Source organism: Trichoderma ghanense, assembly GCF_004382785.1.
Source record: "Trichoderma ghanense strain CCMA-1212 chromosome Unknown scaffold_10, whole genome shotgun sequence".
Lineage (NCBI taxonomy): Eukaryota > Fungi > Ascomycota > Sordariomycetes > Hypocreales > Hypocreaceae > Trichoderma > Trichoderma ghanense.
The window spans coordinates 179,594-204,759 of record NW_027395673.1 but is presented as its reverse complement, the minus strand read 5'-3'; the positions used below and the strand labels follow the sequence as shown (position 1 = coordinate 204,759).

General features: G+C 52.7%; 9 protein-coding genes across 9 annotated transcripts; 3 read left to right on the top strand and 6 right to left on the bottom strand.

The window, feature by feature from the left end:
- Window positions 1–117: 117 nt before the first annotated feature.
- CCMA1212_007640 (uncharacterized protein) lies at window positions 118–2,433 on the bottom strand (the record flags this gene model as incomplete). Its single annotated transcript, XM_073704804.1, has 1 exon — window positions 118–2,433. One exon carries the CDS (start codon window positions 2,431–2,433, stop codon window positions 118–120), a length of 2,316 nt encoding a protein of 771 aa, XP_073556736.1.
- A 1,153-nt stretch (window positions 2,434–3,586) lies between these two features.
- Window positions 3,587–4,588, top strand: CCMA1212_007639 (putative zinc-type alcohol dehydrogenase-like protein; the record flags this gene model as incomplete). The annotated part of the gene is made up of 1 exon (XM_073704803.1): window positions 3,587–4,588. One exon carries the CDS (start codon window positions 3,587–3,589, stop codon window positions 4,586–4,588), a length of 1,002 nt encoding a protein of 333 aa, XP_073556592.1.
- Window positions 4,589–4,783: 195 nt separating this feature from the next.
- CCMA1212_007638 (uncharacterized protein) lies at window positions 4,784–5,838 on the bottom strand (the record flags this gene model as incomplete). Its single annotated transcript, XM_073704802.1, has 2 exons — window positions 4,784–5,038; window positions 5,110–5,838. The coding sequence occupies 2 exons, from the start codon at window positions 5,836–5,838 to the stop codon at window positions 4,784–4,786; spliced, it is 984 nt and encodes a 327-aa protein (XP_073556591.1).
- A 1,078-nt stretch (window positions 5,839–6,916) lies between these two features.
- Window positions 6,917–7,558, top strand: CCMA1212_007637 (uncharacterized protein; the record flags this gene model as incomplete). The annotated part of the gene is made up of 1 exon (XM_073704801.1): window positions 6,917–7,558. The coding sequence occupies one exon, from the start codon at window positions 6,917–6,919 to the stop codon at window positions 7,556–7,558; it is 642 nt and encodes a 213-aa protein (XP_073556596.1).
- A 233-nt stretch (window positions 7,559–7,791) lies between these two features.
- On the bottom strand, window positions 7,792–9,308 carry CCMA1212_007636 (Trichodiene oxygenase; the record flags this gene model as incomplete). The annotated part of the gene is made up of 2 exons (XM_073704800.1): window positions 7,792–8,281; window positions 8,344–9,308. The coding sequence occupies 2 exons, from the start codon at window positions 9,306–9,308 to the stop codon at window positions 7,792–7,794; spliced, it is 1,455 nt and encodes a 484-aa protein (XP_073556595.1).
- A 1,270-nt stretch (window positions 9,309–10,578) lies between these two features.
- CCMA1212_007635 (uncharacterized protein) lies at window positions 10,579–13,126 on the top strand (the record flags this gene model as incomplete). Its single annotated transcript, XM_073704799.1, has 7 exons — window positions 10,579–10,727; window positions 10,846–11,153; window positions 11,230–11,543; window positions 11,619–11,699; window positions 11,762–12,369; window positions 12,426–12,608; window positions 12,682–13,126. 7 exons carry the CDS (start codon window positions 10,579–10,581, stop codon window positions 13,124–13,126), a joined length of 2,088 nt encoding a protein of 695 aa, XP_073556598.1.
- An 892-nt stretch (window positions 13,127–14,018) lies between these two features.
- On the bottom strand, window positions 14,019–16,623 carry CCMA1212_007634 (AMP deaminase; the record flags this gene model as incomplete). The annotated part of the gene is made up of 3 exons (XM_073704798.1): window positions 14,019–14,328; window positions 14,387–15,507; window positions 15,559–16,623. 3 exons carry the CDS (start codon window positions 16,621–16,623, stop codon window positions 14,019–14,021), a joined length of 2,496 nt encoding a protein of 831 aa, XP_073556597.1.
- A 915-nt stretch (window positions 16,624–17,538) lies between these two features.
- On the bottom strand, window positions 17,539–20,747 carry CCMA1212_007633 (Aminopeptidase 2; the record flags this gene model as incomplete). The annotated part of the gene is made up of 3 exons (XM_073704797.1): window positions 17,539–18,012; window positions 18,085–20,023; window positions 20,104–20,747. The coding sequence occupies 3 exons, from the start codon at window positions 20,745–20,747 to the stop codon at window positions 17,539–17,541; spliced, it is 3,057 nt and encodes a 1,018-aa protein (XP_073556492.1).
- A 757-nt stretch (window positions 20,748–21,504) lies between these two features.
- On the bottom strand, window positions 21,505–25,166 carry CCMA1212_007632 (uncharacterized protein; the record flags this gene model as incomplete). The annotated part of the gene is made up of 7 exons (XM_073704796.1): window positions 21,505–23,584; window positions 23,728–23,809; window positions 23,869–24,305; window positions 24,353–24,458; window positions 24,564–24,879; window positions 24,959–25,056; window positions 25,160–25,166. 7 exons carry the CDS (start codon window positions 25,164–25,166, stop codon window positions 21,505–21,507), a joined length of 3,126 nt encoding a protein of 1,041 aa, XP_073556593.1.

Sequence of the window (25,166 nt, the reverse complement as noted above, 5' to 3'; positions counted from 1 at the left end):
TACCTCTGAAAGTTCCCATTATCTGTGGAATGTGCTGTCAGAATCGTCATTAGAAATCTGCGTCTAAGCACTCGAATCATCGTCTTGTCATATCGGTCTTTGTGCGTATTTCCCTTTCTAATCCTCCAAGTCCAATATCTCCTGTGTTGCCTCTGAACACATTTTCATGAAAACTTCTTCCTCCATCTCGTCTACGGCCGTGTACTTGAGTCTGAGAATACTTGCAATCATACGCCGCAGTCCTTCCAGACCGTTGCGCGGAGTCATCTCCAGCTTCTGTCCGTCCCGCACGTTATAGAGCATAATACGGGGTATCTGGCCAGATTCAGAGGCCAACAGGTATGCATATGTACATGTCTGCACAATATGCGAGTTAGAAAGCTGCGAGACAAACTTGATCTCCCAGACGGACTCTACGATTTCCGATTCGTTGCCTTTAGAAGGGGTAGAACCGAGGACGATATCAGCTCGACCAAGAATTTCAGTCTCTTCCCTGTCAAGACTGAATATTTGGCGGAGTGGGACCTCAAATCTCAGATTTGAGGCGGAATTGCCCAGCTCGTCATGAAGTCGGCCTCGAGCGACGTTCAAATGATTGGCTCCTATCCAGTCGAACGCATGATCCTTCATTTGAACAAGACGCGGTCGCCATCCAGAGGTGTCGGCAAGGTATTGACAGGCCTGTCGGCTCAGCCATGAAATTTGCTCCTCTGGACAGACTGGTAGATATTTCCTATTGCCCTCACTATCGCGTTTGACCATTGTTATTTCTCCCGTGATGTCGTGTTCGAAAGCTGCCGCAACGACGAGGCCGTTGATGTCGCTGATGGCTTCATGAAATCTTCTCTTTGGATCCGAGATTACAGTGTCTCGTATCTTGACATGCTGCTCCTTGGGTAAAGGCGGCGAAAGCTCATGAATGGACAGCTCATGCTGAATGATCTTTTCGAGAAAATCGCCCCGGACGTGCCGGGCAATATCACTGACGGCAACCAGTTTGGGCAGAAGGAGTCCAAGTTCCACTGGCCGGCCAGGTTCGCCGGGAGATGCAATCTTGAAATCTTTGTCTTTCAGGTTGATGACATTTGCTGTTTTATATAGTGCATCAACGGAGACAAAGGACATCTGCTCCTTTCCCTGGTCATTGACCAAGACGAGCTGTTCCGCAGCACGTGTCAAGGCGACAAATACCTCGTTGGGACAGCGGTCATCCGGGAGATGGCGGCCTGCGTATTTGAAGAACGAGGCGTCCATGCCGAGTAGGATCACCAAATCCCGCTCTCTGCCTTTGAACTGGTGGATGGTAGATATACACAGTTTCTCCTTGATGACGTCGTCTTTCAGAGGGCCTTCGTCATCAATCGGTTCAGCAACCGGCACACCAAACTTCTCCACCAGGGTATTGGTCAGATACTTCAATGGCCTGTTATTGCGTATAGCCGGTGCTATGATCGCTGTGTTCTTGGCGCCGTGACGCTTGATCAAGGGTACCAGTTCCTTGGCCAATGTGTATCTGTCCCACCGGTTACAGTTCAGTATGATGGGTTTTGGGCCAGGCTTTGAGCTGGAGATGTATGTTTCACCGCCCAGGAAAGCATCGTTGACGAACTGAACTGTTTCCTTCGAGAGGCGGAAGCTCTGATCCAACGGAAGTTGAACAAAAGACGATGGGCTGAGAGGACCAAGCAACTCGGCGGCTGCAGTGAGGTAGCGATAATCAGCGCCACGAAATTGGTAGATGGATTGTCGCTCATCACCAAGCACGACAAGCCGGGCAGATTTTCCACCTCTCTTTGCTTCATTCACTCGGATGAAGATATTGACCAGCTTGAAGATGAGTTCAGTACAGTCTTGGAACTCGTCCAACACAAGAATATCAAAGGGCTCGGATTGCCCTTGAGGAAGCTTGTTGAGTGCGATGGCTCTCTGTATCTCCTGCGATAGTACAATATCGTCATGCAGATCGACATCAAACAGGAGCCTGGCCATCTTGTGAAAGGTAAAAGCCTCGACATTAGGATACTTGTTGAGTCGACGCTGAGTGTCGAGCTGAAGAGCCTTTGAATAGCAGAGCACGGCTACACGTAAGTGCGGGTAGGCAGCCACGATGGCTTCGGCCGTAGCTGTTTTGCCTGATCCTGGCCGTGCAGACACGACGACGTTGTGCTCGGTACAGAGTTTGACGACCTTTTGTTGCTCTGGCGATGGCACAAAAGGACGTTTCTTTCGTCGTCCTCGAAAGAGGCCCTGGCTAGATGTAAAGGGTCGAGAGGAGATGCAGGTGATGAAAACTCGGCCCTGATGAGATGGCAATCCTGGTGTCAGCACTGGTTGGACTACTGCCTCTTGGTTACATACCGACAGCTTGATGGCGAATGACGATGGCTGTGCTTGTAAGAATGGCCGCCAGATTGAAGATGAAAGGGGATACATCTTCAGCCCAACCGGTCGATAAGGCAGATTAGTGCAAAGACAGTTTGCATCAAGAAGGAGAGTAGAACAAGAGGAATTGGAACACTGTTATAGACGACGATGTTTAAAGTGCTGAGCGATTGAAATAGTGCCTCTAGACACAAGTGTTATTCGATAGCTGTTGCAAACGGAGAAGCAGACGAAATGCAATGAGTCAATTAACTTGTGGATGTTACCCTGTTACACAATCGCCGCATGGCTACGTGCAGCGATTCTTGGTGAATGTGGAGTCCTCCAAATCATATGAGAGCTTTCACAGACGAGTATGTAAACTGAGCATCTAAGGGATTTGTCTGTCTTCCAAGTTACCCTTCCTGCTCCTTCATCTGATGTCAACTACTCTTGAACTATTCACATGCCTATGGCCATTTAGTCTCACTGTGTAGAAGAAGGCGTTTGACATGGCTTCAAGGACAAGCAACAGCAGCCTGCTCTTTTCCTACAAGTATAATTACCCTGCTTGGGTGTCAAGAACCGTGGAAAATCTTCACTTGAGACGAAGAAAATATTGGATACACATGCTATTTGCAACGTATTCTGAGCGAAAATGGAATAAAGAGAGAGGAAACTGGGGGGATTGTTGATGAATGGAGCGGCGCAGTATGTTGGTGAAATAGACGAAAAGCATGGCGCGGAAAGGAGGAGATCACGAAAGACTGGGGCATGGGTGATTACAAGCGGTAATGATGATGAGTTTGACAAATTATAGAAGATATCGAGGGCTAGTAATCATCTCTATGCCCTTGCTGCGGAATAGATGGATCTAGAGTCGAGAAACGCGGAATTCCGCACCCTCAAAGAAGCACTCGATCAAACGTTCCATGACCCCACTATGCCGTTGGTATTTATATCTGGTAATGAACAGAGCCGCTGATTAGAAATCCAGGCTTGATAGACTATGGCTCGCACGTTGATTGGATTTGTAGAGCCAATCTCCTCTCTTTGAATGTCTTCGACCTGCTTTTACTGAGCCTTCAATTCCCTTCATTTACGCATATATATAGACGCAGATGTTCAATTCCGTCGCGTCAATATTTTCGCCATTCACACGAAAGACCACATAAAACCCATCGATTGCAATCCTCAGACCGTCATTTACGAGTATACACCCACAATGGCATCCGAAACAGAGACCATGCTGGCGGTCTATGCGGCAAAAGGAGACGTGGACAACCCCCTGTCAGGTCTCACAGTTGGCCAAGTGCCCGTACCCAAGATTCCAGAAGGCTGGGTCCGCGTCAAGATTGAGGCCGCCACTGTCAACTACCATGACGTCTTCACTCTGAAGGGCATTGGCCACCACCCCATCACTTTCCCGATTGTCCTGGGCTGCGAAGGCGTTGGAACTCTCGACGATGGATCCCGTGTTGTCATCTACCCAGTTATGATCTCGCCTGGGTACATCGGCGATGAAACCAAAGACGCAAAGCGCAATGTCTTCTCGGAGCTCGTTGACGGCACCATGGCGGAATATGTTGCTGTCCCGAGAGCCAACATCTTGCCCCTTCCCAAGGAGATTGACCCTCTATCAGGCTCTGTGCTTGGGGTTGCCTGGCTGACTGCGTACCGGATGCTCTTTACAAAGTCTGGCCTTCGACCCGGACAGACGATGCTTGTGCAGGGCAGCTCAGGAGGCGTCAGTACCGCTCTGATCCAGCTTGGTGCGGCTGCTGGCATGCGCGTGTTTACAACTGGTCGCTCTCTTGAGAAGAGGAAGCTTGCAGAATCACTCGGCGCGGAGAGGACGTTTGATTCTGGGGAGACTCTTCCTGAGCAAGCGGACGCCGTGTTTGATACCAGCGGTGCTGTGACCTGGAAGCATTCAGTTGCCTCCGTGAAAACGGGCGGCACGATTGTGATTTGCGGTGGTCATGGTGGCTTTGAGTTGCCTACAGACTCGTTCCGCTTGATAGTCGACCAGCTCAGCATTCATGGAGTATATGCCGGGACGCTCGATGAGTTTCGAAGTCTTGTCTCGTTTGTGGCGGCCAGGAAGATTAAGCCTTGCATTGGAAAGGTTCTTCCGCTGTCTGAAGGTGAGCAGGCTGTCAGGTTGGTTTTGGAGGGCAAGACTCAGGGCAAAATGGTGTTGACAGTTGGTGATGTAGCTGTATAATGATCCAGCGTCGTGGCAGGGCAGGGTTTAAGCTGAACAGATGGAGGGACCTGGATAGCGCGAGCGTGGAGGGCGTGATATAGGCCGATATATTTGAACATTTGACTTGTAGCACTCTCAGAGACACTTGCTGTTAAATCCCGTGTAAATTGTTCATTACGTATGACCGAAATATCAATATCATCTCGTCCGTGACTATGGAGCTGCCCCCGCTACGATGTTGCTGGTGTGAGTGCTGGGCATATTCATTCCTCCTCGGGCGACAAACGTAATCAGCCCCAAAGAACATGTATCTTCCTCCAAGAGGAGTCTCATGTCAAAGGCGAGTTTCTCAAAGAGATGCTTCAGTAAGCCATTCATGCCGAGGGTTTGTGGCCCTCCTGAGCGGTATACCAATTCCGCAAGTCCACGCACATGCTGCCTGGAGGCAGGGATATTGCCAGCCTGGAGCTGTGGACATACAAGGTATATTAGCTCTGTCCTTTCAGCTGATTCACAAACACACAGGCTGGTTTTCTCACCTCATCCAAAGCCAAGGATATGATTGTTGCAATTATCGAGTCCCTCGCCGAGCAATCAGCCCTATCAATGGCGCCCCTGATGGCGTGAAGGCACGATATTCTATACCGTGTTGCTAAAGTGACGTATTCCTTTCTCCGATAGACTTCGTATAGGTGACGGCAGGTAGATAGAAAGGTACTGCTCAAAAGGCCCACGTGTGACATGGCCAGCTGGATCCAAGCCATTCGCAGCTGGTGGTGGTCAAAACTTGCATCTCTGAGTATCACGCACTTGGATCCATATTGGGTGGTGACGATTGTTATGTCTAAATTCAAACTGTTAGCGAAGATGATGTCGTCTCTACGCCAGACTACCAACCACCAGCTACAGACAAACTCACAATGATCAAACAGGTAATGCTCCAAGGTCGAGAGGGGCCTGACAAAGCATCCAAAGGGATCCCGACGGCTTGATGCAAGGTGATTGACGGGATCAGGAGCCCCGGTTTGACACATAGGCATTGTTTCAGCCAAACACCGGTTCCTCACAACGATGGATTTGGCAACTTCACCGTCCCCTGGATGTGGATCAACCGGCGCCACATCATCGGCGTGGGGAACTTCTTTGCGGGCAAGCTTTGCTCTTGCATGATTGACCCGAGCAGCGTGTGAGTACGCGCGGCGCTGCAAGTGAGAAGAAGAAATTTGCGAGGGGTGCGACAGGTTGATGAATTCTATCTTGCTTGCCATTGGTGAAGGGGCAGATGGACCATCATGCAGACATGGTCTTGGACGTGGGGATCAGGATGAAGCCGGCAGGTGGGAGATAACAAGGACTGGCATGCAGTGGCAAGGAGGAGAAAAGATTGGCCACCGTCAACTGCCTCGAAAGTCGGCATGTAAAGCGTAGGTGAAGTCATCTGGGAGAAGGTTGATGTGATTACGAAACATGAGCAGATGCCGAGATCAATGTACCTTTGTACTCTTTCCTCATTGGGATAGATCCATCTCGGGCTGACCGGGATCCTTGCAGGGGCCTTTTGAAGACTACAGGGACGCTCACGGGATGCTGGTATTGGTGGACTCATTCAAATGTGCCTGGATAATCAAGTTTGTAGGCAGCTCAATTGCGAGAATCCCTGGTGCTAGATATTGAGCCGTGACGTGAGGTTGAGGCCTCAATACTAGATCAAGGCTCGAAGAGATGAAAGGGATCACAGGCAGGAGGTCGACCGGATTGATCACGTTTGGCGAGACTCAAGAGTAAAGAGAGGGTTGGCCAACAAACCTCATGTCATTCATACAGACGGAAAATTGTCAGAGATATAATGAGCTTGCTTTAATATTATTGCAAAACTTACCGTCGATCAACAGACGACGACCTGGCGCAAGTGCAACACAACCACTAACAAAAAAACGCCACTCATTTTCAACCAATATTGCAGTATTTCGTCTGGAGCATCGGTAATGTACATAATGAAGACTCACACATGACTAGCAAAGAGTTTGAGACCCATATCACAAGTATCAAAGTACTCCTTCTAAAGACGGAATAGAACCCACCTGCAATGTCGAGACACGGCCTGCATAACTAGGGGGTTGTGGGTAGGAGGAGACTATAACCATGTCAGGTAGTTTGCATATATATGTAGATGCTTATAGCTACAATATTAGGGCCAATATGAAGTAGTAGAAGAAGACGTTCGACGGCGACCGGGCTTACTGCTGTTTGGAGATATAAGTAGTTGCTCTCCCATCCAGTAGATACGATCCATCAACCCATTCTCAACCCTCTCTCCACAATTGTACTCCTCTGCGCTCATCGATGATGACTACATCGAAGCAATCCAAGGCCAACGTGGCCATCATCATCACTAGCACTCGAAAGCTCAGAGTCGGCCCCGAAGTCGCCACCATTGTCAAAGACATTCTCGAGAAAGAAGGCGGAAACGAAGCAAAGCTCTCGCTAGTCGACCTAGCAGACTTCAAGCTGCCCATCTACGACGAAACCGTCGTTCCATACCAAGTCCCCTCCCAAGCAACCTACGCCCACGAACACAGTCGCCGCTGGAGCGCGGAAATCTCAAAGTACGACGCCTACATCCTCATCGTCCCCGAATACAACTACGGCATGGCGGGAAGCACCAAGAACGCGATCGACTACCTCCGGAACGAATGGATGGGGAAGCCGGCGGCAATTGTCAGCTACGGCATGACGGGGGGCAAGAATGCCTCGGAGCAGGTCAAGGTGTCGCTTGAGGGGGCGGAGCTTCGGGTGAGCCCTACGCGGCCGCAGCTTGTTTTTGCAAGGAAGGAGGGGGAGGTGCCTGAGATTATGGATGCCATGCACAAGGGTGAGCTTGGTGTGAAATCTCGCGAGGTCTGGATGACTGAGAATAGGATGGACATATTGAAGGCTTTTGAGGAGCTGAAGCTTGCGTTGAAGACTCCTACGACGGACAAGCCATGATTCTGATTGGTTGTAGACAGAGTCGTGTGTCTCAAAGGCAGGAGTTGTTCTTCAAACTTCGATTAGCTATACGGTACCGGCATCCATGGCATACCATATATTTAAAATCAACCCATATTCAAGCACTACTCAGAACTTCCATCTCCTGGCCACAAACTACATATAAAGCCACACCGCTTCAAGTGCCCTATGCTACTGCGTCTCCCACGTTGCTTTGTCTCACATTCTACAGCCTATGCCCAGCTAAGCTCAATCTTTTCGCCCACCTGCTTACTGTTGAACCACTCTACAATCTCAATCCTCTCTTGCACAGGCTCCGCGCCATCCAGCGCACGCTTCAGAACCAAAGCCTCAGCAGCCCACCACACGATGGCAGACGCAAAGTTTCGCGCAATGCATTGCCGTGACCCTTTGCCAAAGTAGAAGCTGTCCCGCAGCATCTCGGGCGTACACTCCAGCCAGCGCTCTGGCAAAAAGTCACACGGCGCCGGAAATACCTCTGGGTTCAGATGCAGTGCGTATGCACCGATGCCAACGCTCGTCCCGGCCGGGATGGCGGGCAGGCCTGGGACTTTAAGACCGCCGGATGGGACGATTCGAGCGAGGCGAGTGGGATTTGCGAGTGCGAGACGGGCAGCCTCTTTGACTGCTCCGGAGAGATAGGGAAGCGATCGGGCATCGGTATCGGGATTCTGTACGATCTCTTTGAAAGCAAGGTCGTATCTAGCAAGGGGGCGTCAGTTCGAAGAAATCTCTTGTGTGTATAGAGTCCATTAAGAGCTCACTTGTCAGGGGCTTGAGCCATATGCCAGCAAAGGACGGCCAAGATCCGCGCCATCCCGTCTGTTCCTGCAAACATGATGTCGACGACTTGCGCAATAGTCTCTTCTCGTGATATGCCAGCCTTGAGCAGTCGTCCTTGGTACGTTGCCTTGTCACCCTGCGTGATGCTGTCATCAACGACCTTGGCAGAGAAGCTATGAACGGTATTGATGCTTCTGGTGATTGATACATGGTTCTTGTCGATGCTTGAAGCACAATAGTCGGCTACGCTGAAGAGCCAGCTTGGAAGATGGAAGAAGCGCCCTGCCGCAGCGAAACTGTCGACGAAGCCTGTTGCACTGAGTCTTTCGCTGCCGACACTGCTGAAGCAATCCCCGACTAGATACTCCGTCATGACGTCCATCGCCATGCAGCGGAACAAGTCCAGCAAATCGACTGGTGCGCCTCCTGCGAGAGACTTTCTGCGCTCTAGTTCAGACAATGCCGTGTTGATGATCCGCTGCATGGCCGGCTTGCTGTTGTTAATCGCCTGCTGTGAAAATAGAGGCGCCACTGCCTTGGCCCGTATTGCTCTATGCGCATGATCCACGGCTGAAAATATGGTGGGAAAGCCGTCGATGTCAAAGTTTCTGTATGCGGGAACCTTGAGAAAGCCGCCGTTGTCGACATATACGGGAGGGACGGCTGCTCCGTCGGATATGTCGATTTCGTTGGGGGCAATGCGAACGACTGGTCCGTATTTCTTGTGTAACGCCGCAATGACTCGGCATTCGATGCCTTTCCAGGCGATATACCAGTACCAGGTTGGGGTGAGGCGAGCGATGAGAGGGCCTGGAATGTGTCGGAGACGGTCGGTGGCCAGTCCGTGAAGGGCTTTCAGTAGTAGAATCGAAACGACCGAGAGCCCGATGGACAAGGGACTCAGAGACGCCAGAAGATGGGCAGTGAATGTAGCATTGACTGCCATTGTTATTGATGCTCAACGTTGATGTGGCGGACAGTTTGTCGATGGGGATTGGATGGATTGAACTCGGTCTGTACATGTGGTCGAGCGGCACGAATTGAGGGGTTTGCGAAATCAGGGACTCACACCAGCGGCCATGCAGCTCGAATCCTGCGCTCATTGGTATGGAACTTCATCCATAGGTAGGGAGTTGACATGGAAATCCAGTACATGCTTGCCGCAGAGACAAGTCTCACTCAACCGCCTTGCCAGCCATTTACACTCGATCATCTCTGTAAAGAGCGGTGGTGACGAGAGCAATTGAAGACTTCGACATTTCTGTATGGCTCTTTGGAGTGGTTGATTAATCGGGAGACTCCAACAGCTGGAGATTGGAAATGTCAAGAGAGATCATCGCGAGGCCATCAACTTTACCGGATACGTGCATTATGAGCGAGTCGGTCCAGTTGTTGTCTTTTTTTTTTCTTGAAATGAGAGCGCGGAATCGGCATGTCTCGCGACGCACTTCGACTCGTCATGATCCCCAAATCTTGATGACCTGCGTGATCAATTTTCAATGTTACATCCGTGGACAGCTAGGCCACCAAGAAGAGGTCCGGAGACTTCGGTGCCGGCAGCGGAGCGACCGCTATTTATTGCTCGACCCTGCTGCAACGAGATGCCATTTGGCGGCTTGGGTTGATTGCATCATTGTGCATCCGACCCTTGACCATTCGAATTCAACCCCCTTTCGGCGCGCCGAGTCCATGGACTTTTGAGATTCCTCGGCATTCCGGGGGACCCCCGACCGCCGCTCCGTTGCTTCTCCACCCTGCCCGGCCTCGTTTAGTGATCTTCGTCTGGGATCTATTACCGAGATGCTGCTGCATATTCCTACCATGACTCGATTCTTCAAGACTTGAACCACATATGGCCCCTTTTGACATCTTCCATATAGCCTGATATCGACCTTCTCCCCCCTTTCCAGCCTCGAGATGGAGAGATTACTCATCTTATGATGTAGTCTAATTCAACTGAACAGACAAAGCATCATTCTGATATATAAACTGGGGCAACACCACCACCCAGCGAATCAGCGTCTGATCCTCGGCTGACGTTGGATTCAAGTCCGAGGTTTAATATCCCGAGGCTTCCTGCTCATGCAAGTCGAAAGCCCTTCCTCGTCTCTATTTCCCATCAGGTCAAAGGAAGAATCCCTTTGGAGGCTAAGCCCTGCGAGAAAACGAGCAATATCGAAGCTATTACCCATCGAAGAGGCCGAAAGGGGACAATCATGTCGACTCGTCGCTATCGCTCTGCCATTGCCTGCCAGACCTGCCGGGTGCGCAAGGTGCGATGCAGCGTGTCCATGACGGGAGTGCCGTGTATTAGTTGCGAGCAGGACCAGACGGAATGCGTCTTGAAGCCGAGACAGGGCAAACGGTAAGACAACAAAAGCTCTCTCTATCTCTCATGACTCCGTAGGACATGATGGGAAAAAAGCCCTTGGCATCTGTCTAGCCGGATTGCTAACTGCAAGCCACACGACAACGTCCCACAGCTCTCGGCAGGGCAGCAGCAACACTACCGTGTTCCCGGCTCCGCGTAACTATGTCGAGAGCTCGGCAATGCGAGACACCGCTAGTAGCAGGCAGAGCAGAGGTCCCAATCTCTCCTCGCCAGAGTCTAGCCCCGGGGTGGACGCTGCGCCAGTCCGGGATTCACAGGCGCCGCTGGGCACGCCTGATACCAGAGTTTCAGCTGCGTCCAGTAACCCCAGCACTGCCGACGAGGAGCAGCTCGGCGTTGAAATGGTGGAAGCGGCTCTGGGGCATCCGCGAAGAGAAGGCCGGGTTCCGTACTACATTGGTTGGTACATCCCCGGATATGAAAATCATCCTGTTCTATGCTTTTTCATTAACTGACAGATGATCCATCCCTGCAGGCGAGCAAACAGGGGGACCGACTTCGACTATGCACATATGCACAACTGACCACGTCATACCAAAGCATCTCCTCATGCCGGCAGCAAAGCAGACGATCCTCACCGAGGATGAAAAGGCCTTTCTCCGCAGCAAGGGCGTCTACTCGTTCCTGTCAGAAGCGTCTTCCGACAGCTTGATCCTGGCGTATTTCCATCATGTCCACCCCATGATGCCCATTTTGGAAGCCGACAAGCTGCTAGAGTATCACCGCTCGAAGCGGCTGAATGAGTATAATCTGATATTGCTATGGGGCCTTTATACGATTGCAAGTAATGTGAGTCTAGCAATCATTCTTCTATTTGATCAGTGATGGACCTACAGCTGACTTTTTTTTTTTTTTTTTTTGCAGTACATGCCTGCGGATGTATATGAAAATGAAGGCTTTGCATCCCGAAAGGCCTTCCGCGCCGAGATGTTTGCTCGTGCAGTTGTAAGTCTATTCACACCTGCACAAAGGGTACCTTTGCATCATCATGCTGATCCTCGACATAGTGTGCATATCACAATGTCGGTGAAAAGAACAACCTCATCCTCCTCCAAGGAGCCCTGCTTCTGGGCTTCTGGAACTCAGACATAGAAGACCACATGCAGCCATGGCAGTGGAGCGGAAAGGCCATCAACCTCTGTCAGATCCTCGGCCTCCACCGCGACATCGACTCCGTCGGCTACAACTCGTCCATCACCGAACGGCAGCGCTCCCTGTTCCGCAGACTCTGGTGGACGTGCTTCTGGCGAGACCGCTGGCTGTCCGTCTCCCTCGGGAGGCCGTTGCGCATCAACCTCGACGAGTCCGACACGTCGGACCCTCTGGTCTCGGACATTGCCGTCGATCTGGAGGGGATCCCGGAGTCGGTCACTTCGGCCTACTTGCCGAGGGATCTGCCACGGCTGGCGGAATACTGGACGCAGCTTATACGGATGACGAAGTTGCTGGGCAGGACGCTCACGACGTGCTATCAGCTTCGACGGCCAAAGCCAACGATTAGCCAGATTGATGCCCTCGAGGCAGAGTTGATGCGCTTGAATATGCCGGACCATCCAGATCCGATGCTATCCCGACTGGCAACGTTCTACTATTACCATCTGCAGCTACATTATCAGTCAGTTATCCTTCCTCCACCTCGCCATATGATATTTTACTAATTGATTGATGCAGAGCCTTACTGATCACATTCTATCGGCCGTGTAGCGTAGAGTCTCCTTCTGATCTTCCCACCTACCGCCAGAGGGAATGGCAGCAAGAAATGCAGGGAAAGGCCATGTCTGCCGCCTCCAAGACGTGCAACATTGTCTATGCTCTGGCCCAGGGCAACTTTTTTTCCTACGCCGGGCCAATGACGTGAGTTTATCCCGTCTCCTCGGATTCCGTTTCTATCTACTATTTGAAAATACTGATCATGGCGAGTCATTAGTCCCACGCTTCTCGTCCCTGCAATGCAAGTCTACCTCCTCAACTGCAAATACGGCGACGCCCTCTCCCGACGCCTCGGCCTCAACATGCTAAACATGTGCATGATGATCCTCGAGGAGCTCCAAAAGACATATTCCGTCGCCTCCGTATGCAGAGGCATCTTTGGCAAAGCCATACAGCAGCTCTTCCCCGACGACGCCGCCAGCATCTCGCTCACGCATTCCCTTCCCGAGCAAAGCGGCGGCGGCGGCGGCGGCACCTCCTCTTCGTCCCCGTCTTTGCCCGTGGCCGAGCAGCAGCCGCTTCCGCCTGTGACGGCGGCGGTGGCGGATGCTTCGCTTCAGATGGAGCTTTTTGGTGCGAATGCTACAAAGGCTGATTTCATTGATGCGCTGACGGCGGAGGCGTCGATTTTCAGTTTTGTTGACATGCTGAACTTTGCATAACTGTTAATTCTGTCTTCTCTTTTCTATACTAGGATGTGATGAGATTGGTGTTGGAATAGGAAATAATGAGGAATGATGACTGTCACCAGGAGTATTAATATCACACCACTTTACGACGGTTGAAACGAAATATCTGGTCTATTTGCAGGCCTGTAAAGACTTGAGAAAACGAGGCGGGATGAAAAATAACAGATCAATACGCTCATTGACTCGCATGACGAATGCATAAGAGAATGGATAGGCCAGTTCTTATATTGCTGTTACGGCAAGCGGAGTACGCTCGATCACTTAATCGATTTGCTCGCTATCCTCAACGCCTCGATTTCTATTTCCTTTATGAGTCAACGAATGATAAGAGATATTGTTGGGCTGGGACTAGGCTTCTGGTGTATTTTTGGTAGTGTTAATGAACCTTCCTTGCGCTTCGTATTCACGGCTACCTATATCTCATTCAAGCTATTCTAACGACTGGGCCAACATTGTGGATATACTGGACATGACATAAGGCAGCATTGTGTCTTCGTTGAGAAATTCTTTTCACAAGATTGATAGCTAAGGAACTATAGTAACGGTATAACCGCATGCAGAATAATTCATAAGATTGAGTGTGTCTGGAACTCCTTGACAATCTCCAAATCCCGCATAAGCCAACTCTCCCGCCTCGATCGCAACAAAGCTCATTAGCATTCTGACAGTTTCTTCAACACTCGACTTAGTATGGCCACATACGTATCGTCAACGAAACAGCATCATGCTGACGAGAAAGAGCGCGTGTTAAGCGGGCGCTCATTATATTAGCTCTCTATCCAAGCAGCAAATCCTTCTCATTCATAGTCGCACCAAAACCCAAACCCGTTATACCTAAAATTCCCCCCAGAATCATGTCCCTCCTTCAGTCCGTCCCCGGGCTAGAAACCTCGGCAGACTGCACCCCCCAGCTATCCGTCTTGGCCAGGTTCCGGCGGCTCGAGTCCCGGCTGAGAATGCCCGGGAAAATCATCGGGTCGCTGCCAGAAATGTGCGCGTCTGCGGTGACGTTGGAGGTGCTGTGGTGAGTCACGCCCGAGATGGGCGTCGCAACGCCAGACGGAGCTTCAGTGCCGCTTGCAGAGGGGATGTTGGCGTTGTGTGCCTTCAATGCCAGATCGGCTTTAGTGCTCTTCTTCTCAGCATTCGGGTCATACGTTGCGTATCGGCCAAGTCTATACAACACCGTGTCAGCAATCACTCCATGAGAACAGCGGGAAAGAAATCACTTACACCTCCCGCTCTGTCAGCAGAGTGTGATATCTATACTCCTCTCTCCGGTCAGGAACATTCGTCTTGGCCATGGTGTTTCCCTCTCTACCCGGCCTGTTAAAGTTGGGACCAAGCCACTGCTCCTTCACAGCCGCCTCGTAGCCGCTCTGCTTGACCGAGTTCTTGGCCAGCTCGCACATGTCGGTCGGGCTGAGCTTGTAGATCTGGGCAGCAACCGCGTATTCCTCCATCAGCGGCTCCTTTGTAAACGCAAACTGCAGCGGGTCGTCGGTCGAAAGCGACACGTTGAGGCCCCTCCTAAAGTATTGAGGGAACGGGTTCCGGTCGTATGACAGGAACAGCGCGTTGTTGCTCAGGGGCGACATGGCCACTCCAATCTGTTCCAGGTAAAACACGTACTGCAGCAGCGGGACCTTTCGGAGCAGCACGCCGTGGCTGATGCTGTGGCAGCAGAGCGCGGCGCTGGCCAGATGCTCGGGGTCTCCGGCTTCGGCGCAGTGCGGCCGCAGGATCAGGGTATTGAAGCCACGCTGCTTGCGCCACCTGTTGAGGGACACCATGTTGGAGAAGAGGTAGTAGATCCAGTAGTTGTACGGCGGGTTCTGCTTCGTGTTCCACTCCTTGGGGACGGGGAACTTCCTGTACAGGCGCCTCTCAATCTTGCTCTCGTCGTCCACGCTATCGAGACCGACGACGCGCTGCAGGAAAATGTGCAGCTTCGGGTGGCTCGAGGGGTCCTGCGTGACCTCGAACAGGGGCTTGAAGATGTTGGTGACGACCTGCTCAAACGACTCCATCAGGCCGTTGTCCTTGTAGACGTCATACAGCCGGGGAATCTGAATCAGCCAGCGGACGTTTTGCGAAAACAGCTTGTTGTCGACGACCCAGGCTGCGAGCTTGTCCCAGTCGTCGGGTGATTTGCCGTAGATGGAAAGCCGCCACTCGGCCATCTGGTACTTGCTGGCTTCGAGATCGGAAATGACCTCCTTGGTGAGCTCGGCCAGATAGCGGCCCTTGATGAGGTTATCCGTCTTGAGGAAAATCTCTCGGAGCCGAGACTCTCCGATGGGGTTATATTTCAGGTTGAACTTGTCAAATCTGTGAAACGAGTCTACGTGTGCCTGTTTCCAAGTCAGCGTGTAAACACCCACCAATGCTTTTGATCAACGTACGTGCATATCCAGCGTATCGATGCTCAAGTCATACGCCGTCAGATTGATACTGGCAAACACCTCCGCAAGCGTCAAGTGCTTCCCGTCACGATACAGGACAATCTCGTCCGGGTTCTTCTTGAGCTTGCTCTTGATGAAGCGCAGCAGGTGCTTCTGGTTCATGGACGCCGAGTGGTGCACGTGGGTGTCGACCTTGCGGACGTTGTAAAAGTCTCGGTGCGGCACCTTTTTGCTGTCGGCCGTCTCCTGGTACTCGTTGAGCAGGGCGTACAGGTTGAATTTGCCTTCGAGGTACTGCAGGCGGCGGAAGGCGAAGCTCTTGCTCGGGCCGTCTGACGAGGCCGCCAGGATGCTGTCGAGGTCCATGTAGAACTGCCTGATGGTCGGGACCTCGAAGACGGGCGTGGTGGACTGGGAGTCCCTGAAGACCTCGTAGACGCCGGCATCCGTCAGCCTGAACGTCAGGCTGTCGTCTCGGGGAGGCAGCGGCATGAAGTGCTCCATGTCGAAGACGTCTCCCGGCTTGTCTCCAGGGGGGTAAATCTCCCAGTCAGGGCTGTCTCTGGGGTCATCTCCAGGGCGCTGCAGCGAGAGTTCCAGGTACTTCCGCCTCAATGCGATGATGTCCTGGATGCTCTTGGAGATGGAGCTCAGCTCTGCCGTGACCTGCGGCTGGGGATCGAGGAAGTTGATGTTGGAGACTCCCCTGGACGCCTCCGCCGCGAGCCGAGCAGTGTCGTACCCCTGAGCGGAAGGCTTGCCCACAGAAGCCTTGCCCACCGAGGCTGAATCGTCCTCGTCATACTCGAGACTGGCGACGGGGTCGGTGTATGAGGATGCATGCGTCGGCTCTACCGCGGTCGAGCCCTCCAGCTGGCTCCGCTGGTAGAACAGCTTCGCGTCCGTCTGCGACATCTGCCGCTCCACGACGGAGTCGTAGAACGTGGTGCGATGAGGAATGTCTCGAGGCAGCACGTCATCCTGAAGCTGGGCATCTTCCTCGGGCAGCAGCGGCGGCGGAACCTCGAGCTCCCGGTCACTCTCCTCTGCCATGTGGGAGCTCATCCTCTCTTTGGCCCCCAGGTCACAATCACCTCAGTCTTTTTATTTTACGACTGAAGAATGGTGATGGAGGATGAATTATCCTCTGACTTTTTTTTTTTTTTTTTTTTGTAGGTGTTGCGTCAATTAGAGTTTATTTGGGCAAAGTTATGTACGACTATGGAATGCACAGCAAATCGCGGTCGGGTAATCTGGCGGCGTTTCTGGGGCACATTTTCGGGCTGATAGCAAGCCAAGATGATGCTGCAGAACTTGTTTGTAGGACGAGAAAAGAACAAGGAAAAAGAACAAAAAAAAATGAGGGATAAGAAAGACGAGTAAGCTCAACATACCGAGCGGATGATGGATAGGACAAAATGGGGAAAAGAGTCAAGAAGTATTCAGTTATTGCAAAGTCCTTGACGCAGCAGGAGTGGCAGACGTGAGCCGTCCGTTTGCGAAACCTTTGTAAGAGTGAATCTCCTCAACTAAAGAGGCGTCTCCAGGGCTATTATATAGATAGATAAGCTACGACCTCAGTCCACCTTGACAGATCGGTAACTACTCCGCAATGAGTCAAATCACCGGCTAATGACACACATGAAAGCTGCTTCCAGTTCCACTCCGGCCGGGTGCCACCGAGCTATGCGGAGGGTGCCTATAAGCGGGGATATGCATCAACAGAGGTAATTGTCCGCCCTTGGACTTCAACCCCATCTCATGCATCACCGTCAAATAAGTCATCTCGACATTCTCATGTCATACAATCCCACACATCATCTCATAGCTTGGACAAAAAGATGCAGCTTTATATGGCATTAGCAATTGTACCTGGTATAGTGCATCAAAATCCGGCCCCAAGTATCCCACCTCGTACTCCCACTCGTTGTTTTCTAACGTGCCGTGATATGATACATGCGTTTCAGGGAGTGATTCCACCTACTCCAGATAACCATTCGCCTTGACCCAGTCCGCCACGTCCTGCCCATCTCGCTCCACCCAGGAAATCTTGGATCGGATAGAGTCCTTGCTTTGTGCGAGCGACTGGTCGTATCCGTTGGTGTTCTTATCACTGAAGAATTTCTCGACGCGCGCCAGCTGCTCGGGCTTGGTGAAGCCAGACGTCAGCAGCGACACCATGGCGGGGAGCATCGGCAGGTTGGGAGGATGTCTCTTGTAGAGCTCCTCCCAGTTCTCCGTCATCCAGTTGAACAATGCCTCGATACCCTCGGGGTGGGTGCGCAGTCCGGAAGCGGGCATGTAGATGTCCTGGTCTCGGACCTCGCCGTTCAGCAGCAGGGACAGAGTCCTCTGGATGAGCTCGGGGTCCTTAGCGCGGCCAAGAGATCGGAGGCACGTGTTGCGCTCGTCGCTGTTGGTCGACTCATGGTACAGTTTGATGATGCTCTCGTACTATGGCGATGTGTTTAGTATATGTCTTTCGAGTAGCTCTCTAGCATTTTCAGAGTATCGAGACAAGCTTACCTCTTCTTTGCCGCCATACTTGAGGGCAATCGCAAACACGCTCTTGCGAATGTTGGGGTGGATAGCCGACTTGTCGCCGGCGATGAACTTGGCAAACATCTCCTTGGAGGCGGAAATGATGGTCTCGTCGCCGCTCAGGCCAGCGCTGCCAAAGAGAGTGGCCTTGAACTGCTGCTCGACGTGGCCATCCGAGTCAGAAAACTCCCATCCAAGCTGGTGTGCCTTTGCGCTGACGAGCTCCCTCAGGAAAGCTCGAATGCCATTTCGCACGGCCTGATCCTCAAACATCCAAGCAGCTTGGATCGATCCGAGCCGGGAGATGATCTCGTTCCAGACGACAAACTCCGTCTCGGCATCGAATCCCTTCAGCAGGTTGAGGAAGCCCGACGTCTTTCCGTAGCCGGAGCTGGAGAGCGCGGCAGCATCGGCAATCATGCCGGCCCTGTCCTCCGTCGTCAAAAGACCCTCCTTTGCGGCTTGGCCCAGCTTCTCCAGGCGGCTGGGGGTGTAGAGCGTTCGGTAGATTCCGGTGTGGTTAGCGTTGAGCTTGAAGAAGTCGAGGCTGGGCACCGGGAAGTCCTTCTCTCGCTCCTTCAAGGCGAGTGTCTCATCAACGCCATCCTTGGTCCTGAGACCCAAGAAGACGGGGTACAGGACCTTGTCTTCCTCGGGAGTTGCGTCGCCCGTGCGGAGGAAGCGGTTCTGCTTGACGTGGATTGCATTCTCGCCTTCCTTTTCGGTAACAGTAAGGACAGGGTATCCGACGCTCTTGGTCCACGCCGTCATGACCTCGTGGACAGGCTTCCCGCTGACCTCGGCCAAGGAGTCCCACAGGTCGCTGGTCTGCGTGTTGCCGTAGGCATACTTCTTCAAGTATTTGCGGACGCCCTCCAGGAACGTCTCCTCTCCAAGGTATGTGGAGATCATGCGGAGCACACAAGATCCCTTGGAGTAGGAAATGGCATCGAAGATTTGGTTGATCTCGTCAGCACGACCCACGGGAACCTCAATGGGGTGGCTGCTTCGTAGGGAGTCCAACGACAGCGCGGACTGCAGGTCGTCAGTGACGTATGTCTGCCAGACACGCCATTCGGGGTAGAAGATGTTGCAAGAGTACCACGAGGCCCAGGTGGCGAAACCCTCGTTCAGCCAGAGACCCTCCCACCAGTCCATTGTCACCAAGTTTCCGAACCACTGGTGGGCCAGCTCATGCTGGACAACCTCGGCCACGCGCTGCTTGGTTGCGGCACCGCTCGCCTTCTCATCCAGCATCAGGTCGACCACTCTGTATGTGACGAGACCCCAGTTCTCCATGGCTCCCTGGGCGAAGTCGGGGATGGCGACTTGATCCATCTTGGGCAGGGGAAAGTCGATGCCAAAAGCCTTCTCGTAGAATGCGAGAGTCTTTGCAGCAAGGTCGACGGAGAAGCGGCCGTGCTCAATGTCGTGGCCCGGAGGGGCATAGACTCGCACGGGGACTCGGAAGTCGCGCGACTCGATGTAGTTGAGCTCGCCGACAACAAAGGCGACGAGGTAGGTGGACATGAGGGGAGAGGGGTTGAAGTGGACGGCTTTCCTGGTTCCGCCGGTGATCTTGGATTGGACCTCGGTCTCGGAGGCAACGTCCATGTTGCTCAGGCACGTCAAGTTCTTGTCGGCAATGAGCGTGACGGTGAACTTGGCCTTGAGAGCCGGCTCGTCAAAGCAGGGGAACGCTCTGCGGGCGTCGGTGGGCTCCATCTGGGTGCTCGCCAGGATGCCCTCGGTGCCGTCCGGTCGCTTGTACTTGGAGCGGTAGAAGCCGGCCATCTTGTCGTTGAGCTGGCCGGTGAAGTCGATTGCCAGCTGCACCTTGGTGCCCTTTTCGAGGGTGTGGGGGCCATTGAAGTCGAACTTGGTCACTTGGCTATCTTCGTCGTAGGAAATGGCAGGCGTGGCACTGTTGAAGAGGAGCTGTTAGACCATCTGATTCGACAGAACAAGCCACTCAGTACAGGGACGGAGCCTTTGGTGTCTCACCTAACGACCTGGCCACCAGTGGAGAGCTTTGCGCCGTGAATCTCGAGCTCGAGCGTGTTGAGGGAGATGGAGCTCGACGTCTCGGCAACATCGAGGTCAATGACGACAGAGCCGTCGTAAGTAAGCTTGTCAAAGTCGGGCTCGACGGTAACGTGATAATGGCGAGGCACGACGTTTGCGGGGAGAAGCTCGCGCTTGGGGGCTGAGGACGAGCCGCCCTCGAGACCAGCCCTGGCTCGACACATGGCGGAGCAGAAGCGGGCAGGCGGACGGTTTCGAGGAGGAAAAACCGCGGCAGCAGGGCGTCGAGCAAGACGGAGGCGAGGGAGGGAAAGGCTTGGTGAGGCAGACGAGTATAGAGGAGAAAGGGAAGAAGAAGAGGAGGAGGAGGAGGAGGAGGAGGAGGTAGAAGCAAGAGAAGCAGAGAGAGTGGTAAAGTGCCTTGACCGAAGCAAAGGCGGTGACAATGATGTGTAAGACGTCAAAGGCGACAGAGCTGGAGCTGAAGCAGAGGCAGAAGCAGAAGCACGACAGCTCCTGGCCTTGAGCCCCTCCAGCGTCAATGGCGGGGTCCCGGCGAGTACCTGTACTTTCCGCTGGTGGGGGGACAGCCTGGCCGCCCGGAGAGGCTGCAGCCACCCCATTTGCGCTGTGATGGGTGCCTGTACTGATGCAGACGGAGAGAGTCGAGAGACAAAGAGAGGACTTTTGAAGCTGGTCAGTATATCAGTCTTGGAGTTCTTATTGACCAAGACTAACCAGCTGGGGCTTCAATACGCTGCGGCGTCACGCGTTTGCATGCGCACGGCTATGCATGCGAACAGCAGCTCGCGCATCTCTTCACGCATTGTGCCGAAATTTTGCATGTCTCTGCGGGTCGGTTGCCGAGGTTTAACCATTTGACGGTGGCTTGTGCCTTGATCCATAGGTACAGTATAGTATTTGGTACGAATGGTTGGGGTTGGATAACCTGGAGAGGCCACCTCTTGCTCTGCCGAGGGAACTTTTGCCCTTCTACAAAAAGCATTCCGAAATGGAATGGTTAGGCGCATTCGGATGATATTGTACCTCTTATCACTTATTCAGTGCAAGGAAATCAGCAATGAGTGTTAAGTAGAAATTAGCAGCATCGTGTATTCATGTGTATTAACTCATAACAGATAACCCAGAGTATTAAGGCAGCGTAAGAAAGGCATTGTCCAGCTATATCCAACCCATTCCATGTTACAAAGGAAACGCAAATATCCAAAAAACACAGACTTGCCACTAAATGTTATCGTCGAGATAAAGTTCAAGCATGTGGCAGAAACGTGCTTCAACCCTGACAAAGCCGGTCCAGCGCTAACAGTTGCCAAAGACGGCAGCGGATACTGGTGTACACCATCACAGCTAACCACGCAATTATACATCAGAATGTCCAGTATCCTTTGGAGGCGTAGTATAGGGCGGTGTGTTGTGAAGGGATCCGACGTCATTTTTGTTATCGGCACTCGCGCCAGGCACAACTTCCTCGGCAGATATTGCATCCGGTTGAACCTCTGTAACCGCATGGCTTTCGGGAGAAGTGTATGAACCGGGAGAGGCGAGAAAAGCGGAAGTGTCAAACAGGGAAGAAGCGGTACACGATGTCGGAGTATCATACACTATTGTAGGGTGATTGTAGCCTTCAAACGATGTATGACTTCCGGGAGAAGTGTGCGAGGCAGAAGGGGCATAACCGGCGGACGAAGGCTGGAGCGCGGAAGATTCATACGCTGACGAGTCGTAGAAGGATTCGGGGGTGGCGTACAGTCCAGCATCAGCGTAGTAGGTAAGCAAAATGGGTGGTGTGGAAACGCTGTAAGTTGTAGAAGTATCAGGGAGAAGCATAGGAGAATGCGTAGAGGTTGCCCCTACGTTGACCAAAGACGGTACCGCAAGATGCCCAGAAGCTGGTATGATATTGTATGTTGAGAGAAGCGCGGGTTCGACATAGATGGGCGTAGCTGCAGTGTAATCTGGATATGCGCCTGCGGTGAAATGCGTGGCAAAATCTGTAACCTCAGTGGATGATGGAGCGGCCGCAAAGCCTGAAGATGCGGAGTGGATATGGTGATCAAGTGCAGGCTCGATGTAGAGCGGCGTATCTGCAACACAAGACGAAGAGGCAGTATAGTCCCAGGAGGCCGTTGTGGCGTCAACTGGAGGTGCAAAAGACGCTTCGTCCGACAACACAAGGGGGTTGTGCTCAGGAAACATCGTTTCGACATAAGCAGGTGTAGTGGCAAGCAGGTTCAAAGGTGTGGTCGCAGCGTAAGTTGGAGATGTGACCGTAGCTATCTGCAAAGATGTAGGGGATATGTATTCCGGAGGGGCAACATCGGCGTCGTAAGAAAACGTCGGCTCGGTATAACCGGCTGCCACGCTTGTTGTACTTGAAGCATCGATAGCTGGAACAACAGGGGGTACGATCATCTGGTACGGAGGGCGAGTAGCCAGCTGGATGCATTCCGTACACTGGCAGGGTGCAGTTATGCCATGATGAGGGCCAGACGTGACAAGCCCAGCATCATCAGGCGCATGCTGTGATCCAGTCACAGCAACACCCTCGATCGGGGCTTCGATAGCCAGTTGGCCCCATAAGTCAGGAGCCACAGGATCTTCGGGATTGATGTTCGTGACACTCATCAGCGCACCGCGATCAGAGACTTGATTTGGTGCCGGCAGAACCTCATGTGCGTCACCACCGTCGCTCCCATCGTCCGCATCCAGAGAGGCCAGATATCCAGGAGGCGTACCACGGAACATGCGCCTGACTAGTTTTTGGACAATCCTGAACGCCACTTTGGCCGATTCCGACAGGAACAAGAGCTTCCTCTGAAGCACAAGGGCAAGCTTGGCAGCGCGGTAAATGTCGTCTCGTCTCGGAACTGTCCCGGTCTTGTCGTTTACCACCACGTTGCTGAGCACCGTTGCCGTGTCGACAAGAGAAAATATGATGAAATGGAAACGCCCATCGCGAAAGGTGAGGAACTTAAGCCAGTTGTCCAACACTTTCACCAGGAGCAGTGTCAAGTCGATGACGACCCGGCGAAGCTCCAACATCTCCTCCGAAGTCTGGTCTGTGTATGTTTCCTTCATGTATGGTCGGAACGGGTTCAGGAGCATCATGTATCCCATCGTGTAGTTGTAGTGGCGATGATACTCGATCCAGACCTGTTCCTTGTCGTTTGACTTGTCTGGGTTCACCAATGCAAAGATAGGGGGAAAGCTCATCATCCAGTCGTCAACCATGCCCTTGTACTCCATGAGCTGCTCGTGAGTCTTCACATTCGACGGGGCAGAGAATCGCTCAGCCAGTTGGTGGACCAGCTCCGACTGCATGACCATGTGCAGCAAAGGCGAAAACTGTCCGTCGGGCTCGAGGGTCAATGACGGGCGCCCGGCGCGACACTTGCTGTGATCAAGCAAAGTCTGTCGAAACAGTCCCGAAGCTATTTGCCTGTGAGGCATTAGCGGCAATTTCTCACAGGGCGTTGACGACTCATGCCACAGCAAAAGCCAGAAAAGGGAGGGGTAGAGAGGAAGAATGGAGGATGGGGAGGCAATTTCCATGACCCTTGAGGCAAAACTCACCAGTCCCACGAGTCTATCACACACCAGGCTCTCCGCCGCATCTCCAACTCAAAATTCGGCAGAATATCAGCATCTTTCTCGGAGTCAAACCCTACCAGAAGGTTAGCAAGCTATTAGCATACGAGCTACTCCGGCCATAATGCAACGCACCAAGCTCCTGTGCTTCCCGAACAGCTGTGTTGAATACATGGCAGCATTCGGTAAACATGGCCTCAGCTTTGTACCAATAAACCGAGTGCAAGAGCCACAGGACATTGTTTCTGTGGTAGCGGCCGACAGGCGCCACGCCGTGGAGGCATCGTGCATGATAATGATAAGTTTCAGTGCGGTCCTGGCAACTGGCGTTGAGCATCCGCTCAAGCCTCGCCTGATAGTCGACTGGTAGATGCTGGCACGCACATGCGCACATCATCAGTAGGAGGCATGTCAAGGGGATGGGCAACGCATAGTTCCTGTCCCTCCGTTTCCACCAACGGTCGTATTCGCGACTGAAGTCGTGTCTGTGAAGGATGCCATAGTGCGGGTTCACGTTTCGGAAAAAGCTGATGATGAGAGAGTCTATCAAGGCAACATCAATGCCCAGTAAGCTTGAGGAGCATCACTTGAAGGCTGAGAAACAAGGCCATTCACGTACCCACGTGTTCCCGCCTCGGGAGAGCGTCCAAGGCACTCTGCAGTTCTAGACAAGTCGCGGCCGACCTCATGTACTGTTTTCCCTGTGGGCGTTCCCTGCGACTTGTCTATGCAAAAGGTAGGTTACATGTAAGCATGCCGTCACTTTCCACCACCTGGCAGTTGATGATGAACCAAGGGGGGGGGGGGGGTTACCATTCTCATCTGCGTACTAGATTGCCCGGCTGCCTGGCCATTCAAGCCATCTGGGTTCACGCCGGCGCTGTCCGGTCTGATAGATCCCTTCTCTCCGTCCATGTCGAGATCAGACTCGGAATCGCAGTCAGAGTCGGAATCATCGCTGCTGTCGTAGCGTCTTTTTGAGCCAGCTCCCCGACCTTTTGCTGTGACGTTGGCGGCTGTCTCAGCTGCTGTTGCAGCTCTCGCTTGACTCCGTTCACTCGCTTTGGTTGCGGATTTCTCTATGAATCGACATTCTCGTTGCGTTGAGCGATTCTTGCAGTGCAAGCATGGATAGATCCGGTTACACTTGATAGCAAGGGGTGAAATTCAGTACTTCTGCAGCGAGCTGCGAATCTGATATTTGGATTATGGATGGACTGCCTACCTTTTGCTTCCGCCGTTGGCACTCGGTGCACGAGGTCTTGAAGCGTTGGACGGGCTGCTGCAAGCTATCCATGGCTCCTCCTCTTGACCTGGGTTGCCCTGTTGTTGTCTCTTGCCTGGAAGGCGATGAGGAGGAGGAGAGCTATAAAAGAACAAAGACGATTGTAACGAGCTTAAGAATGCAAAGCCCTCCTCACATAACCGTCCAT